This window comes from Symsagittifera roscoffensis, chromosome 1 (assembly GCF_963678635.1).
Source record: "Symsagittifera roscoffensis chromosome 1, txSymRosc1.1, whole genome shotgun sequence".
NCBI lineage: Eukaryota > Metazoa > Xenacoelomorpha > Acoela > Convolutidae > Symsagittifera > Symsagittifera roscoffensis.
Window position 1 is genome coordinate 85073885 of NC_087062.1, and position 15524 is coordinate 85089408.

The window sequence follows — 15524 nt, forward strand, 5'->3', positions numbered from 1 at the left end:
ATCCCCCCTCGAGAAATTCCTCTGCTTTGGTTGTTGAAGGGGTCAAATCCCTGTAGTAGTCGGACTTTTGCTGTTAATTAATTGGTGGCGTCCCTCATGCTTGAAGGACCGAATGCTTGAAATTTATTTTAGCCTACTTTCAGCCAATCAGAATTGAGTATTGAAAATCTCAAAGTAAATCTTGAAAATCTCAAAGTAAGAAAACAAATGCAGGCCATTAGTGTTAATATTGACCAATTAGATAATAAGCAGATGAGTTGTTAAGACTGAAAAAATCTTATGAACTTGAACTCATAGATTTTGATGTTTATCTGAACAGTATTGCGGTTGTAACCCAAAATTTGTAACATTTTTGATTATTTTCCACTGATTTAAAACCTTTTCTGTTAATATTGACTTCGATTTTGAGAGAAAGGCATTTAGCCAATAGTAACGCTTAGCGATTTTGATTGGTTGAAACTTTTCAAGCATTCGGTCCTTCAAGCATGAGAACCCTCCCCAATTAATTCAATGAGAGTAAAAGTATTAGCCAATCAAATCTCTTAAAAACGTTCGGAATTTTGTTAGCTATAACAGGCAGCAAATTTTTTTGTCCAATCAAAATGCGCCTCAATTTAGTGAACAGTTTTCTGTTTTAATTTAAATAAAACCGGAGGTATTTAGTTTTTTCGGCTATCCGGGAATGCGGCTCCGTGGGTACGCACCATATTTCCCTGTACTATAGAAATCTGAGGTTTTTTTGACTGGGCTATATGACGAAGGACGAGTGATGTTTCTTTCAACGCTTGCGATTAGCGAGCGTTATCAAATCTTAAATTTTTTTCGGGTTAAAACTATTTTAACAAGCCTTCGACTGTATGATCTTTGATCATTTTGTACAGATAGTTAAGATTTTTTTAAAACCTGAAAATGTGCGAAAATGTTTGCTTAAATTCAGACTTTAAACGCATTCCCAAATAGTTAAACAAAATCGGTTGAATCATTTACATTGATTCACAGTTGTATAACAGCTGACATGCTCAATTTCGTGAAAATTCCAATTCAACTACCAGTTGGGTATTGTTAATACATGGTAGTTTCAGGGAGGCTTGAAAGTTTTAAGTTTTTCACGAAATCATTATTCAGTTGCTAATTTGAATTTCAAATATTCCGCTTGTATGGGATTGGAATTTTTTAGACGTTTTGGAAAATTTTATTACATTTTGCAAAAATGTAGTTTTTTCTCAAAATCATTTCTACCGGTTTTCCAAAAAGGGTAGCCATAGAAAGACTGCCTACAGTCTTGTGCACCTGAATAATCTCCTGGTCTCTTTGCTTTTTCCCTTTGTGTACAGCATTCGAAAAAGTCCGTGAGGAGGAATATTTGACCGATATTTTTTATTTTTTTGTTCGTTTTCTCAAAAACTAACCTACAAAACCGGAGATTTTGGTGTCAATTAATACATCAAAATTGAAAAGATACCCTCATTAAGCGGCCATGCCCAAATTTTTTTCTACATAGATAATTATGGCTCGGAATTGTCAATTTAAAAAAAAAATTTCGACTGTTTTTTAATTTTCTCGGAAACTAACCCTGCCAAAGCTGGGTTTACAGATTCAATCGAAATTATAAGTTAACTCAATCTCTTCGGGGGATGAGCGGCTACACACAATGTTTTTAAACAAAAGCTATGATTCTCGGAAATATCAACTCATATTTGTTGACCGTTTTTTGGACTTTTCTCGATAACTATCCTGCCAAATCTGATATCATAGGTTTAATCGACACAAAAGATTGTTGCTTTATAATTTGCATCGCCCAGTTTCTTTTAGAAAAAAAGTTATGGCCTTGAAACTAATGAAAGTTAGAAACTTTGACAGTTTTTGGGAAGCTTTTTAGCCTGCTCGGAAATTACCGTGCCAATTCTCGGGTTAGTTGTTCAATCGAGAAAAACTACCGTATCCACCACCCTATTTTCTTAAAGACTACCCTAACAAATTTCTAAGTTTTAATTAAAAGAAGCGGTTGGGCGAATTTTTCCTGCAGAAGCGGCTTCTCTATTTTTGTAAGAGAAAAGTTATGTCTGTGAAAATTCCAAATTCTCAAAAACTTCACACTTCTTGCTTCTAACTACTTTCTACGGTTTTGAAACAACATAGGTTTTGGGCGAAGTCCAATTTTTGAAGTTGCGCATTTCGCCCCGCATCAGTGTAACAAATTCAAAAAATATCAAACACGTACGTCTTAGGTGTCCTTCATCGAGATATACGAAAGTTTTGGTTCACCTATTTTTTTCCACATGTGTCATTTTTTTCGACTTGTGTTTTTTAATGCTTGTATTGTATCGCAAGTGGTGCCGCCTTTGTGTTCCCATGATGCTTTATGCCCCACCATCCGTGATTACCCCCCAACCCCCCCCCCCCCCCCTCTCTTGTGATTATTCAGTCCCGTATATGTGGGATTAAAAGTGTTCCCAATTGAATGAAAATTCCTCTTTTTTGCCTTTGCTTTAAAATCTTGGAAGGCTGTATGTTTTTAGAGTAAGATGAGCGAGAAAATAAGTGTCCTTAGGTTCAAACGGAAGCAGCCAAATGATTCGCCCTTCAGTTTGGTGGTGCAGGCAAAGAAGCCAAAAATTGACGGATTGGATGACAATCAGCATATAATTTTCAAATATGCCGGTAGAGTTAATAGTGATTGCGAGATAGAATCAACTTTAAAGAAGCTTGCTGTCCCTGTTGTACGAAAGAAGCGGCCATTAGTAAAACAAGAAACCGATGAAAATAAAAACTTATCGCGGAAAGATAGCTCTCGTAGCTCATTCAGATCAGTCTCAGTTTCGAAAAAAGTGAAAATTGGCGAAGATATTCAACTTTTAGAGGTTGATGAGAGTCCACCCGCATTTGAAGAGCAATGTGCTTCAACTGACAGCTCAGATTTACTTACTTGTAATGGATTGAAGCTAGTTAGAAATAAATTAAACATCAATGAGCCATCAAGCAGTACTGCCTGCTATAACTCGGACGGCGATGATCTTTACGACCTTTATTACCACTGCTGGACAACAGATGAATTGGATACCACTTTTGATCCTTTGGATATTATTTATGTCGCCCCGAATAACTTGGAGGAAAGAATATCTGACTCTGACGAAAATGAAAACTTCGAAGACAGTGATAGTAATGATGAAGACCACTGGAAAAATGACTACCCTGACTCTCCTGATAGTGTTGGTAGCTCCGATGGCGGGTCTGTTTCATCAGAGAATAGCTTCTCGCATAATAACAGGGCATATCGAAATTGGAAAGCTGATGGCGGAATTTTTGTCAGCCACCAGGATAACATGCAGTATGGCTTTTATAACGACGACCCTACCGAATTTTTTGAAAGATATTCTGATCACGTGCAGTCGGATCACTCACTTTCGGACTAATTGTTATTATTTTTCAAATATATCCCTTTAAGTTTTTATCACCTGCATCTTTCTCGCGCGATTATTTTGTTTTCATGTCTCTGTGTGTATCAATAAAAATTTAATCCAAGAATTTTATTATAGAAAAAAGCTGAACAAAGAAGTGAGAAATTATGTCAAAAAATACAAAGTGTTTGAGTTTATTTTCAGACAATACGTTACAATGACGATTTTATTCAGGAATGTAATTATGAAACTTCTTGAGAAAGTGAAAGACGAAGAAATTGAGTTCTCAGCCGATGCTTTTTATAAAAACGAAAACGAGTTCTGTTGCCGAAGCTTAGACGCAGAACTGAGGAACCATATTTTATGTGTATCTAATTTCCAAGCACTTTTGCATAACCCTGGAAGGCTAGCCGACCTTTATAAGCAAGTCTGTAAAGGCTTAAACGACGACGAAACTCTGCATTTGTGTCTGTTTACTGACCTAAGTTTAGATGAATTAGAATTGACATTCAAGCAGCGACAGTCTATCTCAAAGTTAACTCTCGAGTTTGTAAGAGTATGTAAGCAATCACTTACTGACACCGAACTTAGTTCTCTTATGGAGAAATGCCTGATTGGTTCTCTGGAGCTGTTTGTGATAGTTTTGTCGAAAAATGGGCCGAAGATGTGTCAGCGCCAAATTGAGCTTGCTCTGGGAAATTATTCGACGCAACTTGATTGTTTAGTAACTTTAGCTGCATGCTTAAGGGTGAGCAAAGAAAGGAACTTTTTTGTTAATTTTTGCAATATTGACGATATATTGTACCCTGAAACATCAGCCCTATTGAAACAAGTCCTGGAAGGAGTGTTAATTGGCCTGCCTAGCTGGGTAAATGTTGTTGTTTTTGCTGCCACTGAAAATGCTTCAGTTCTCTCAACCTTGAGAGAGGACATTCAGCCTTTTCATTTCCACGCGTACAAGCTCTCATCAGTGGGAGATGTGAAGTGCTGCAAAAATCTAGAATTGTCAGATGTTTTGAAGTGCTTTGAAGGAAACAGAAAAGCTTGCCTTGTCGCAGATTACGGGTTGATATCTATTGGATCAAGTATAGATGATGTAAGTTCACTGCAGTTTTCTTTGTTAGTGGCAAATTAATCAGACAAGCGGAAAATGATTTTAAAAAAAGCCCATTTGTTTCGATATAGTCGTACATTTGATTTTAAAAATCTAATTTTTGAACATCAAAATTTGTATATGTTTAATTATATGCATTGAGCAGCCGAGTGGGTTAGGCACACGTCTCTCAAAAACGAGGGTCATGGGTTCAAATCCCACTTCGGTGACGGTTGGAGGGGTCCCATAGTCATCCGCCTCCTCAAGGTGGGACCGGCTGCGGCGAAATGGATGACATCTCCCTCCCCCACGGTTGGTCCTGCACTGAGATGGACTGGTAGCTAATAAAAAAAGTATATGCATTTAGTTTTGCCCGTATTACTTATACAAACACTAGCAGCAAAGTGAGCTCAGCTCGCCCGCAGGGTTCCAATTTTTCTGGACTTGATTAACGTTAGTTATTTTTTTTTGCAAATTTGCGTTGATAGACTTTGTCCCTATGAACAACTGTTCTTAAAAGTTTTTAAGATATTGAACTAGCTTTATTATTGATCTGAACAGTTTCTTGTAGTCTACTTTCCATTTCTTTTGGATGTAATGCCGTTGTCTTTGCACCTTGATTTGCTTAAAGTATATATAAGAAATAAAACATTTTCCCGGGAAAAATTGAGTTGTCGGGCACATGTTTGTCTGCTTGTTTTGTCGGCTTAGCTGTCCCATCACGAGTTTTTCTTTTGCTGCAGGCATTTTTCGTCTTGGTTGCGAAACTTGTTGGTTTGCTCCTGTATTCAGAAAACTTACTAGCCCAGGCTTTGTATACATACCTTTTTCCCATTTTCTCTCTTAAATGCTGCACTCGGCCTACATGGTTTCGGCTTATGTTCTATGGGCGTGATCAACTTATGTTGTGCCGTATGAAGGTCACTAATGGTTTGTTATTTTTTAGAGTTTCAGGTCAGTTTTGGTGCAAAATTTCAATGATTTAAAACTTAACTCAAATTTTTTTATGAATAGATGTTCTCTTAATTTTTTCTACTGTTTTTGACTCAACGGGCGTCTTCCCCTTTACTGTTGACATAGTAGCCGCTCTATGAATAGTAAAAGTTTTTTTATTATTACGGGTATTTGTGTTTCTTGACTATTTTTTGAAATTTTAATTTCCACTAGCAAAGAAAAGTATTATTTCAACTTTTTTGGGTAGCTGTTTCCGTCTTTGTTAGCTAGCTTGCTATGCTACGCTTGCATTGCAGGTTCCAAGTCATTTTCTTTGCAACTTTTGGAGATGATATGGCACATCAAAGTGAGTCTGAAAGAAAAGTTTCTTCCAGTATGAAAAATCTAAGTGATTTGGTAGGTTTTTTTTCATATCAAAGATTTTAAAAAAATGTTTTTATTTCTTTTTTTTTCATGCTTGATTTCATTCTAATCAGTATGGTTTTCGACCTTTTTTAAAAATTGGATCGGTGTTATAGAATTGATACTGGTATCGGAGGTACTCTTATTTTCGCAGTTAAATTTTGTTACTCATCTGAAAATCTACTAGATGTTAACTTTTGCGATACAACCGGGTACTAGATGTTTTCCGCCGTAAAGAACTTGTTCACAAGATTTCGCACGTGAAGATGTTATACGTGTTTCATCTTGCTTCTTAATAAATTCAAAGTCAATAAACCATCCAACGCACTTGGCGGAAAGTTAATACACCTGATTGAGACAGCAGTGGCTTGTTCAAATCCGGCCGTGACCTGTTTTTTTTTTTGCAAACTAGAAGTTTTCTGATTTATCGTCCCTCTGTTTTTTTTTATCGGCTTAGTTGCTGCAACTTTGAAATTTTTTGTAGATTCAGCCTTCTTCTAATTTTATGAATATACTCTCTGAAGCCCTTTTATTGAAGATAACTGAGTGACAAGATTTTCTGTAATTTTTTTTGAGAGTTTATTAAGAAATATTTTTCATAAAAAAAGTTAAAGAAAATGATTTGCTTTGTTGTTTTATTTGATTGTTTTTTGCATCCATGTGCTGGGATTCATTATGCTTGCGGTTATTATTCTCCCGACTAGGAAGAGCTTTTATTTCGGAGCGTAGACGTTTTCTTGTAAAAAAAAATTGTCAAAATCACAATTGTTTTCTGAAATCTGCACTTTCGTCAACCAACACATTTGTAGAGCTAAGGTACCGTAAACGCAGCCTAGTTTGATTTTCTATGAGACTTGTAGTCTCATATCTGTTCAATCGCTTGTTTCTTTCAAATCCTGTCTATGTAGGTGTAAGTTTTCAAATTTCAAATACCCTTTGAATTCAGTACTTCAGTATTTTTTGATTCAGCGTTTAACATTTACGGGATGTTCGCGTCAGTCTCTGTATGCTAATGTTTTATGATGTTTATGATCTATTGTAGTTGTTGTGAAGCTCTGCTTTGCCTTTGTGTTAATATATTTTTTGAACAATCGGTTTTTCAAATATCTTTTTTGAGTCACTGTCATTATGATTTTTGGAAGCGATTTTCAGGTAATTGTTACCTAGCGACATGGGCTTTTTAAAATTTCGCTAGGATCTGGTACGTCATTTCTATGGTCCCTCTTGTTCTGGAAGTCTCTCTGTTCGCTCGCTTCTGGATGATTTTATTAAACCATTGAAGAGTTTTACTTAGCTAAAGAAAATTATTGTTTTGTCTTTGAATTTCAATAAACTTTCATAGCAATTTTTTTGATAGAATTGATGCAACAAGCAAATTACAGTTACAGGCAGCCACTAAAGTTGATTAAACTAAAATCTAAATAGTTGATGTCTTAAAATGAATACTTGGAATAACCAGGTGCTACTTTTTAGGCGATAGAAAACTGTAAAGCCCTTGAACAGCTGTGTAAATGGTACTTAAAACTCCCTAGGATCCCAAAAACTACAACTGTTGGAACCAGCGATAGCTTCAATGGACAAATGATGGAAATCGGAGATTCAACTCATATTGAGTTAAGTGAAATAAATGCACTTGACAGTTCAGCTTGTAACAGGCAAAACAACTCAACTTGTAATGGTGTTAAACCTCGAAATGATGTGACTCTGAGTCAAGTTGATGAAGTTAAGCAAGGGAGAGTTTTGAATTCAGACAGCCGAGACAGCGAAGCAGTGTTGCAAGCCGAAGATGGATTAGGCTTTTATTCTAACAGTTTAGTGGGATCATTTGAGTTGGAAGTCGTACCAGATATAACTTCTTGTCAGAATATTTTTCCGGTTGAAATTGACGAAGGAAGTCATTCGAGTGAGCTTGTTAAACCATCGAAAAAAGTCAGAAAGGATAAAGTAGGGATTAACAAAAAGAAACTAAGTAAAACTGTAAAACAGATAGATCAGAGGACTTTCGATCACATGTATTCAAGTGCTTACAAAAAATCTAGAATGACTGCTTTGTAATTATGCAATAGATTTGCAATTTTTGAGTTTCGAGGATTTGTAAATTATGTTTTAGGAAAATTTTATAGCGCTGTTTTAAATTTGGAGATCAGAAATTACTGGCAAAAGGGCTTCTGGATTTTGGGAATTTTTCTTGGTGATTGCATTGGTTATTTATAGGAAGTTTCTGGCATAGATTTAAGACTTTTAGTATCATAAAATCATGACAAAGATGACAAAATATACTTTTCCAGTTTATTTGAGAACAAAAAACAAAGCTTTTTAACATTGCGCTGTTTTATATCTTATCCAATTTTGTAATCAAACAGAAATTTGCAATTATGAAAGTTCAGATAACAGAGTGAAATTTATTTTCAATATTTAGTTTTTATATCAGTTATGTTTAAATGACTGTTTATTCGAGTCCTAAAAGTGTCATATAATTTTCTTACATTTCCAGACTGGTGTAATGCAACATTTGGATTTAGCGAAGCAAGATGAAGGCAAAATTTGGATTCGGAAGCCAATGCCTTCATCAGATGATGGAATAATGATCAAGATAGAAAACCGCAGAGGTGGTGCGTTGGCATTAGAAGGCAAAACTATCCGCGCCTTGCATGTAGCTTTTGACAATTTCGGCGATTGTTTCATCATGGGCGACCAACATGGACAAATTTATTATTTCGATCTGAACAAGAATCGAATGAAATTGTGTCAGCGTTTGGGGTCTGCAGTTACAGCACTGTCATTTAGCACACGTCATAAAAATGAGTTCCTAGTTTGCTGTGCCGACAATTCGATGAAGTGTTTCAACATGGAGACGAGAGACTTGCTAGGCTGGATGAAAGGACACTCTTCGGCTATCAATAACATTTCAGTCCACTCCTCGGGAAAATACGCGCTCACGACTTCAAACGATGTCGCACAGCTTTGGGATTTGGATACGTTCTCGAGGAAAAGGAAGTTAAATATACGGGAAAACGTGGGTATTCTGAAAGTATTCTTTCTTCCACTGAGTAACACCATCATAACTTGTTTCAAGGATGATTCTATATTCGGCTGGGAAGCGGATACGCTGCAATGTAAGTTTCAACTACCGGTACCCGTAGAAGAAAGGTCACAATACCTAACTGTTGCTATTTCATCGGATAGCCGGTTCCTGGTTGCAGGTGGTAGAAGCCAGTTCCTTCACGTCTATACGCTGGATTCACGACGTCTCTTCAGAATTATCCAATTACCAAATAAAGTAAAATCAGTGAAGCAACTCAATTTTCTACCTGAAAAATTTGGCGACGGCTCAAATGAAATGCTGTCGGTTCTTAGCAAAGATGGCATTCTTCGTGTTATTCATATACATAATTGTAATCTTCTGTTCGATGTTGGTGACGCACAGAATCCGATTCTGAACTTCACCTCAAGTCCAAATGGAAAATACATTATAGGAGTGATGGATAGCGGTTCTCTCCATGTGTTCAGTGTTAAAAGCTTAACATCACATTTGAACAAAGCGCCAGTGCCGTTACTGAAAGTTGTATCAGAAGGAGCCACTGGATCCAAGAAGGTTCTAGAAGATTCTAGAGCTACTTATAGTTCAGCGCCAGTATCAACCGCCAGATCGTCGTGTTCAACCTTGAAAACCATACCTCCCCCTGTATCATCGGCGAGATCAGCTCGAACCGATGTAACATCGGAATCGTCATCAGCATACCCGTCCTATAATGTCATGACAGAACCTTTCGAGCTGAAAAAGTTGAGAAGGATTCTGAGAGCTTACGGAGAGTATCCAGCTAAGTACAGACTGTTTATCTGGAAAAACTTATTACAGTTGCCCGAGAATCACGAAGCATTCAGCTGTCTCGTAGACAAAGGAACTCACTCGGCTTATCTCAACCTTCACGAAGACTACCCGATGAAAAGCCGAAAACTTCTGCGTGTGCTTCAGAGAACTTGCTCAAGTCTCGCCCACTGGTCGGCAATTTTCGGAGAAGTTAAGTTTCTACCAGTGATGATCTTCCCTCTTGTCAAGTTATTCCAAAACAATGCGCTGGTCTGCTTTGAAGTTTCAGCGACTGTTCTTTTGAACTGGTGTCAGCATTGGTTTGAGTTCTTCCCGAACCCTCCAATCAATATTCTTGCCCTGGTCGAAAACCTTCTTGCCCATCATGACAAAGTTCTTCTAAATCATTTCATCACTTACAAAGTTACGTCACAAAGATACGCTTGGCCAATGTTAGAATCACTTTTCTCCGAAGTGATGACAAAACAGGAATGGCAGGTCCTCTTTGACAACATCTTCTCGAATGAGCCGGGTTACATTTTGTACGTTGTTGTCGCTTACTTGACAGTTTGCAGGAGTCCTTTGCTCGCGATGACGGAACCAGAAGACTTCGACTACTTTTTCAAACACAGAAACGCGGCCAACATACGATCGGTTATCAAAGAGGCAAATCAACTAGCTGACTGCACGCCTGATAATGTTAATCCAATCAAACTTCTAGATGGATTCATGCCTCTTTCGGTTGGTCAGTATCAGGCATTCAATAAGTACCCTGACTTCGTTGTCGATTTCGAGGCTAAAGAGCGCGAGAAACTGAAAGATGACGAGGTTGAATATCTGAAAGAAAAGCAAGTAGCGAGTGACTTGAAGAAAGAATTGTCGAAGAAAATAAGCGACGTCGAGGAGTGGTACAAGCAACAGGAGCAAGTGTTGGCAGCAGGAGAACAACGAAAACAGCTGTGGAAAGAAGAGGCGAAAATTAGGGAACAACTCGCGCGGCTGGAGAGTCTGAAACAGTAGAACACATCAGAGAAAAAAGTGAATCTAGAATTAATGCGAAATCTTGACAATAATTCCTCGTGCTGATCGTTTTCCTATCATCGATTAGTGTAAATTTGTAAATAGTGTTTCTATGGAAATAATCATTCGTTTAGCATCAGTTTGTACTTTAAATAACTGTTTGGTACTTAATTTTTTGAAAAAAGCAGGTCGAGTACAATTCCAAATACCACACCTTAATAGCAAATATTGTAGATTATGAAAGCTTATTTGTAAATTTCTCAAGTTTTCTTGATCACATCGAAAACATCTGCGCTTGAAATATCAGTTTTTCCAGAACCAATCTATTTATCTTTACATTATGTAATTTGCGTTTGTAGAGGGCGAAAGACATGTTTAAGAAGTCCCTATGTTGACATATTTAAGAAGTCCCTATGTTGACATATTTAAGCTTTTTGAACATGTTATTTTTTGCATGTTTAACGAAAGATTTTTTACACGTTTAAGCTAAATCGTATATTGTAATGCATCGAAATTTCACTTAGCGCATGTTTAAGAAGTCGCTATGTTTATCTGTTGAATAACCAAAACATTGAAAGGTTTGAAATGTTTACTCAAGTCGACCTTATAAAATCTTTTGAGGGCGAATGCTTTAACTCTAGGTTAAGGTAGGCATTTCGGGAGGCTGCGAAGCCGTGTCACATTCTCCCAACGGTCTGGCCAGATTCCTCGGCGTCTTTACCGACCTCACCGTTCTCCAAGTCGACCTGAAGAGAGTAGGTCAGCCATTCTTTCCCGCTGCTTCCTTGGGTCAAGTTTTGCTACATTCAGCCGTCTTGGTTGAAGTTTGGTAAGTCTCTTGTGCTTTCCGCCTGTGGTGTTCAACAAGGCGACCCCCTCGTCCCGCTGTTTGCCATTACCATCCAGCCGATCATTGAGTCGCTGAAGTCCCAGTTCCCTGAGCTCCTCTGCAACGTCTGATACCTCGACGACGGCTCGCTTGTGACTAAAGTGAACGTCCTCGCTCAGGACTTCAGCTTCATTTCTTCGATGTCTAGTATTGGTGTTCAGGTCAGCGTTGAGAAATGTCAGTTGTGGTCCCTCAACCCGGATCTGGATACCAGCCTTCTCCCGCCGGAAATTACTGTCCAAAGGCTTGGCTTGAAGAACCTCGGCGCTCCAATTTCCGAAAACCAAGAGCTTGATCAACGGATGTTTTCCAAGCGTGTCGAGAAGTGCAAGGAACCCATGGAGTCTGTTCGCTTGCCCGAAAACCCCACAGTTGGAGCTTCACCATCTTCGCAGCTGCGCTGCATTTCGGAAGATCGTCTTCAACCTTCGGACCTGCGACCCCAGTTCAATCTCCTCACCCCTCTCAGATTTCGACACCGCTATTCAGTGCTCTTGAAGCAATAACCGGCTCTGCTGTTTCCGAGAGTCAACGTTTGCAGTCTTTACTGCCCGTTTCGAATGGAGGCGTTGGGCTGCCCATCGCCTCCAAGCTCTGCCATGCCGCGTTTCTAGGCAGTTATGTCGACACTAAGCCCCTCGCTGAACAGATCATAAACAAATCTCCGCAGCTAGCCCCCGGCTCTGTGCAAAACTGTGTCTCCGCCCTCCAAGGCCACGAACCAACTATTCAGTCTATCCCGGTTCTTTCGCCCCTAAAGCTCAAACCAAGCTCACCGACATCATCAATGGCTCGGCTCAAGCTGGCGTGAGTGAATAGTTGGTCCAGCGAAAAAGCCAGGTTGTTGTTCTGCGCTCTGGCCAATAGTTGCCACTAGCTTTCGGCTGTCCCTTTGAAGCCCCCGGTCTCTCCTTGTCTGCCGCTGCGTTCCGAGTCGCGTTGTGTTTCCGACTGGGCATACCTATGTTACGCGAATAGTCCTCAAGCCCTAATTGCTCCAAGAGTTTGGATGTCTTCGGCGACCACGCCCTCGCCTGTTCCTCCAGTGGTGACCGCATCCACCGCCACGACCGTTTACGCGACACTATTTACAACTTTGCCTGCAAAGCCGCCCTTTCTCCAGTCCTTGAGAAAGGCCATCTCACGGAATCGCTTTTTCGTCCAGATGACATTTTCCTACCTTGCTGGTCCCACGGTCGTCCCGCCGCTCTGGACGTCACCGTTATAAGTTCCCTGCAGTCTGCCACCTTCTCTCACGCTGGAACTTCTGCCAGTTACGCACTTGAAATTTCTGACAACCGAAAGATTGCCAAGCATGCCTCAGTCTGCAATGAGGTAGGTGTCACTTTCATTCCTCCATCCGCTGAAGCTCTCGGTGGCTGGTCCCCGTTAGCCACCAAGAATATCTGCTGTGTCGCCTCTATGGCTGCCTTCCGCTCCGCCAACCGTGACCCGCGGCTAGCTGCTACGTAGGTTTTACAGTAGCTGTCCGTCGTTTTGCAAAAAGGTAAGGCGACGTTAATGCTGGTTAGGTATTGGTGTTAACGGTCCGACTCCTCACTATTTTCTTACCTGAATTTTCTTTTTTTTTAAATTGTGCAATTATGCTCGGGTTACTGATCTATACAAATTTGGATACCTGATACTTGTTTCGAATTTATTTATTATGATTTCTGAAAAAAATTAGGTATACAGTAAAGTAAGCGAATTTGAAATTCTCAACTCTATAAGGTGTGCTGTCAGGGTACTCTCAAGAGTTGCAAAGCTGTCCTCCAATTATGACTGCTCAAATCCTTTTGGTTTTTAAGATATGTGTTTTTAATATTTTTAAATTTTTCCAAAAAACTTGGATATAAAACGAATTAACCAAACTTGAATCCCTCAACCCTATAGTCGGTACTGTCCAGATATACTAAAGAGTTACAAATCTGGCGACCAGGTTTGACTGATTTAGTTTTTTTGGTTTTTGTGGTTTGGAGTTATTCATTATTTCTTTTTTGTTTAAAAAAGCTTAGATATAAAACAAAATTAATGGAACTTGAAGTTTGCAGCCCTATATTGGTGTGCTGTCGTGGTACGCTCAGGGATTGCCTTTCTTCTCTCCAAATTGGACTGCTCAAAATCTTTTGGTTTCCGGGATATGGCCTTTCTCTAATTTTAAAAAACATGTATAAAAAATCTGACGAATCTTGAAATTCTCAACCTAGTGGTGGGGTTCTGTCAGGGTACATTCATGGGGTACTGTCAGGGCCTCTATCTTTTACTATCAGGGTAAAAATCACGGGTACTGTCAGGGGCTCTAATCTTTACTGCTCAAATCTTTTTTGTTTCCGAGATCTGGCGTTTCTAATGATTTTCTCAATGCTTTCTCAAAAACAACTTAGATTTAAAAACAAGTAGTATAACTTGAAGCTCTTAAACTTATGGTGGGATGCTGCCAGGTAACAATATAGGGTAGCAAATCTCGCCTCTAGTTTAATCTGCTCAAATTATTTTGTTTTTCGAGATATGTCGTTTTTTATCAAAAAGAAACTTCCTGATAGATGAGCCCAGTTGATATTCACGGTTGCATTAAATTAGGGTCACTAAATTTTTGCTGTTTTAGTACATGTTTTAGGAACTTATTTTTACGTTCAACGATCTATTTGAAGCAGTGTAGGTGCGAGTCATGCGCTAGTTTCAATCCATATATGTCATTCCAAAAGATGGTTGTTTTTACTGAAGCGGGTCGTAGTGTCCACTTATTCTTCTAACCGACGTCGCTAATAAAATGCTCGTTTTGTTCCATTAAAGCAGCATTAGCTGTTTATTGTGATTTCTTTTAATGCATTGGCTTTATATCTGATTGACTTCGCTGCATTAGCCATTATCTATGTGTCTGGTATATCGGTGGCTTTTGTTTGAAGATGGTCAAAAGTTTTTGTTAGTTTTTTTTTCGTTTCTTGGCATTTTTAGTTTGAGCATTTCAGCGCCCTTTTTTTCTCGCTTGTGTTTGCGAAGTGCAGTTCGCCTCTGTATAATTTGTACTTGTCTTAAGTGTTTCCCTTTTTTCTTGTGTTTCTGCCCTATGTTAAAACCGTCAAAACAAGATGATATAAAAAAAATTTAATCCTTTACAGCAATAGGAGGGAGAAGTTTATGAAAAAAGTTGGGTCTTATGCGCTTATTTGCCCAAAATCAATGTTTTTACATCTTGAACTAAAATTTATGCGATTGAATTTGATTGGCTAGTTTTAGAAAATCAAATTCAACGAACATGGTCAGGAATTTCAATCAGCATTACCAGCAGATAAAATGTTTAGCCGAAATTACGGAAAGGTGGAACTTTTTCAAATAATCAATTTATTTTCAGTCACTTGTGAAACTTTGCCCAGACAGGAAAAAATCAGTTAAAAAGCTTCAATGGAACAAAAACTATTTTTCCGGTAATTTCGGCTAATGATTTTATCTGCCTGAAATTTCGAAATAATTGAAATGTCGTCAAACCATTTTGTTTGAATTTGATTGGCTAATGCAGCCAATCCGGCTCAACCACAATAATTTATAATTTTATTCAAGATATAGAAATACTGAGTTTTGGGCGTTTTGTGGATAAGACCCAAAAAGTTTTCTGAGACTTGTAGAGCAACTGGGTAATATTGTTCAATTTTTTAATTATCTGTTCATCGTCTCTTATGAGATCATGACCCTACTTAATAATTCTTCATTCTTCAACATTATTTCAGTTAATTTTGATGCTTCAATGCGGATTGCAGTAATCTTGCCGAACTAAGTTCTTGATTGCCTTGAAACTCATTAAAATACCCCAAAAGTGACAGTTGTGACAAAACTACTTTTGTAGGGCAAATGAAGATAAATTTTTTACCAAGTGAAAACCCTCCTTGGCGTACCGAGGGCTCAGGCATGCCTCCAATTGGGGGAATGATAGAATTAATCGCTGAGAAACACGATAAATAT

The 15524-nt window shown here is 38.6% G+C and overlaps 3 protein-coding genes across 3 annotated transcripts; all 3 read left to right on the top strand.

Annotated features, from left to right (window-relative positions):
* The first annotated feature begins 2522 nt into the window (after nt 1-2522).
* LOC134851381 (uncharacterized) lies at nt 2523-8265 on the top strand. The gene is made up of 2 exons (XM_063867442.1): nt 2523-4494; nt 7321-8265. Exons 1-2 carry the CDS (start codon nt 3616-3618, stop codon nt 7900-7902), a joined length of 1461 nt encoding a protein of 486 aa, XP_063723512.1. The 5' UTR covers nt 2523-3615; the 3' UTR covers nt 7903-8265.
* On the top strand, nt 2526-3413 carry LOC134840311 (probable RNA polymerase II nuclear localization protein SLC7A6OS). Its single transcript, XM_063856074.1, has one exon. It carries the CDS (start codon nt 2526-2528, stop codon nt 3411-3413), a length of 888 nt encoding a protein of 295 aa, XP_063712144.1.
* Nucleotides 8266-8345: 80 nt separating the features above from the next.
* On the top strand, nt 8346-10876 carry LOC134851389 (TBC1 domain family member 31-like). The gene has a single exon (XM_063867453.1). The coding sequence runs from the start codon at nt 8351-8353 to the stop codon at nt 10676-10678; it is 2328 nt and encodes a 775-aa protein (XP_063723523.1). The 5' UTR covers nt 8346-8350; the 3' UTR covers nt 10679-10876.
* Nucleotides 10877-15524: the final 4648 nt, after the last annotated feature.

Coding starts and splice junctions, on each gene's coding strand:
- LOC134840311 (XM_063856074.1), top strand. CDS start 2,526: ATGAGCGAGAAAATAAGTGTCCTTAGGTTCAAACGGAAGCAGCCAAAT.
- LOC134851381 (XM_063867442.1), top strand. CDS start 3,616: ATGACGATTTTATTCAGGAATGTAATTATGAAACTTCTTGAGAAAGTG. Junction 4,495..7,320: donor TTGGATCAAGTATAGATGAT/GTAAGTTCACTG, acceptor GCTACTTTTTAG/GCGATAGAAAACTGTAAAGC.
- LOC134851389 (XM_063867453.1), top strand. CDS start 8,351: ATGCAACATTTGGATTTAGCGAAGCAAGATGAAGGCAAAATTTGGATT.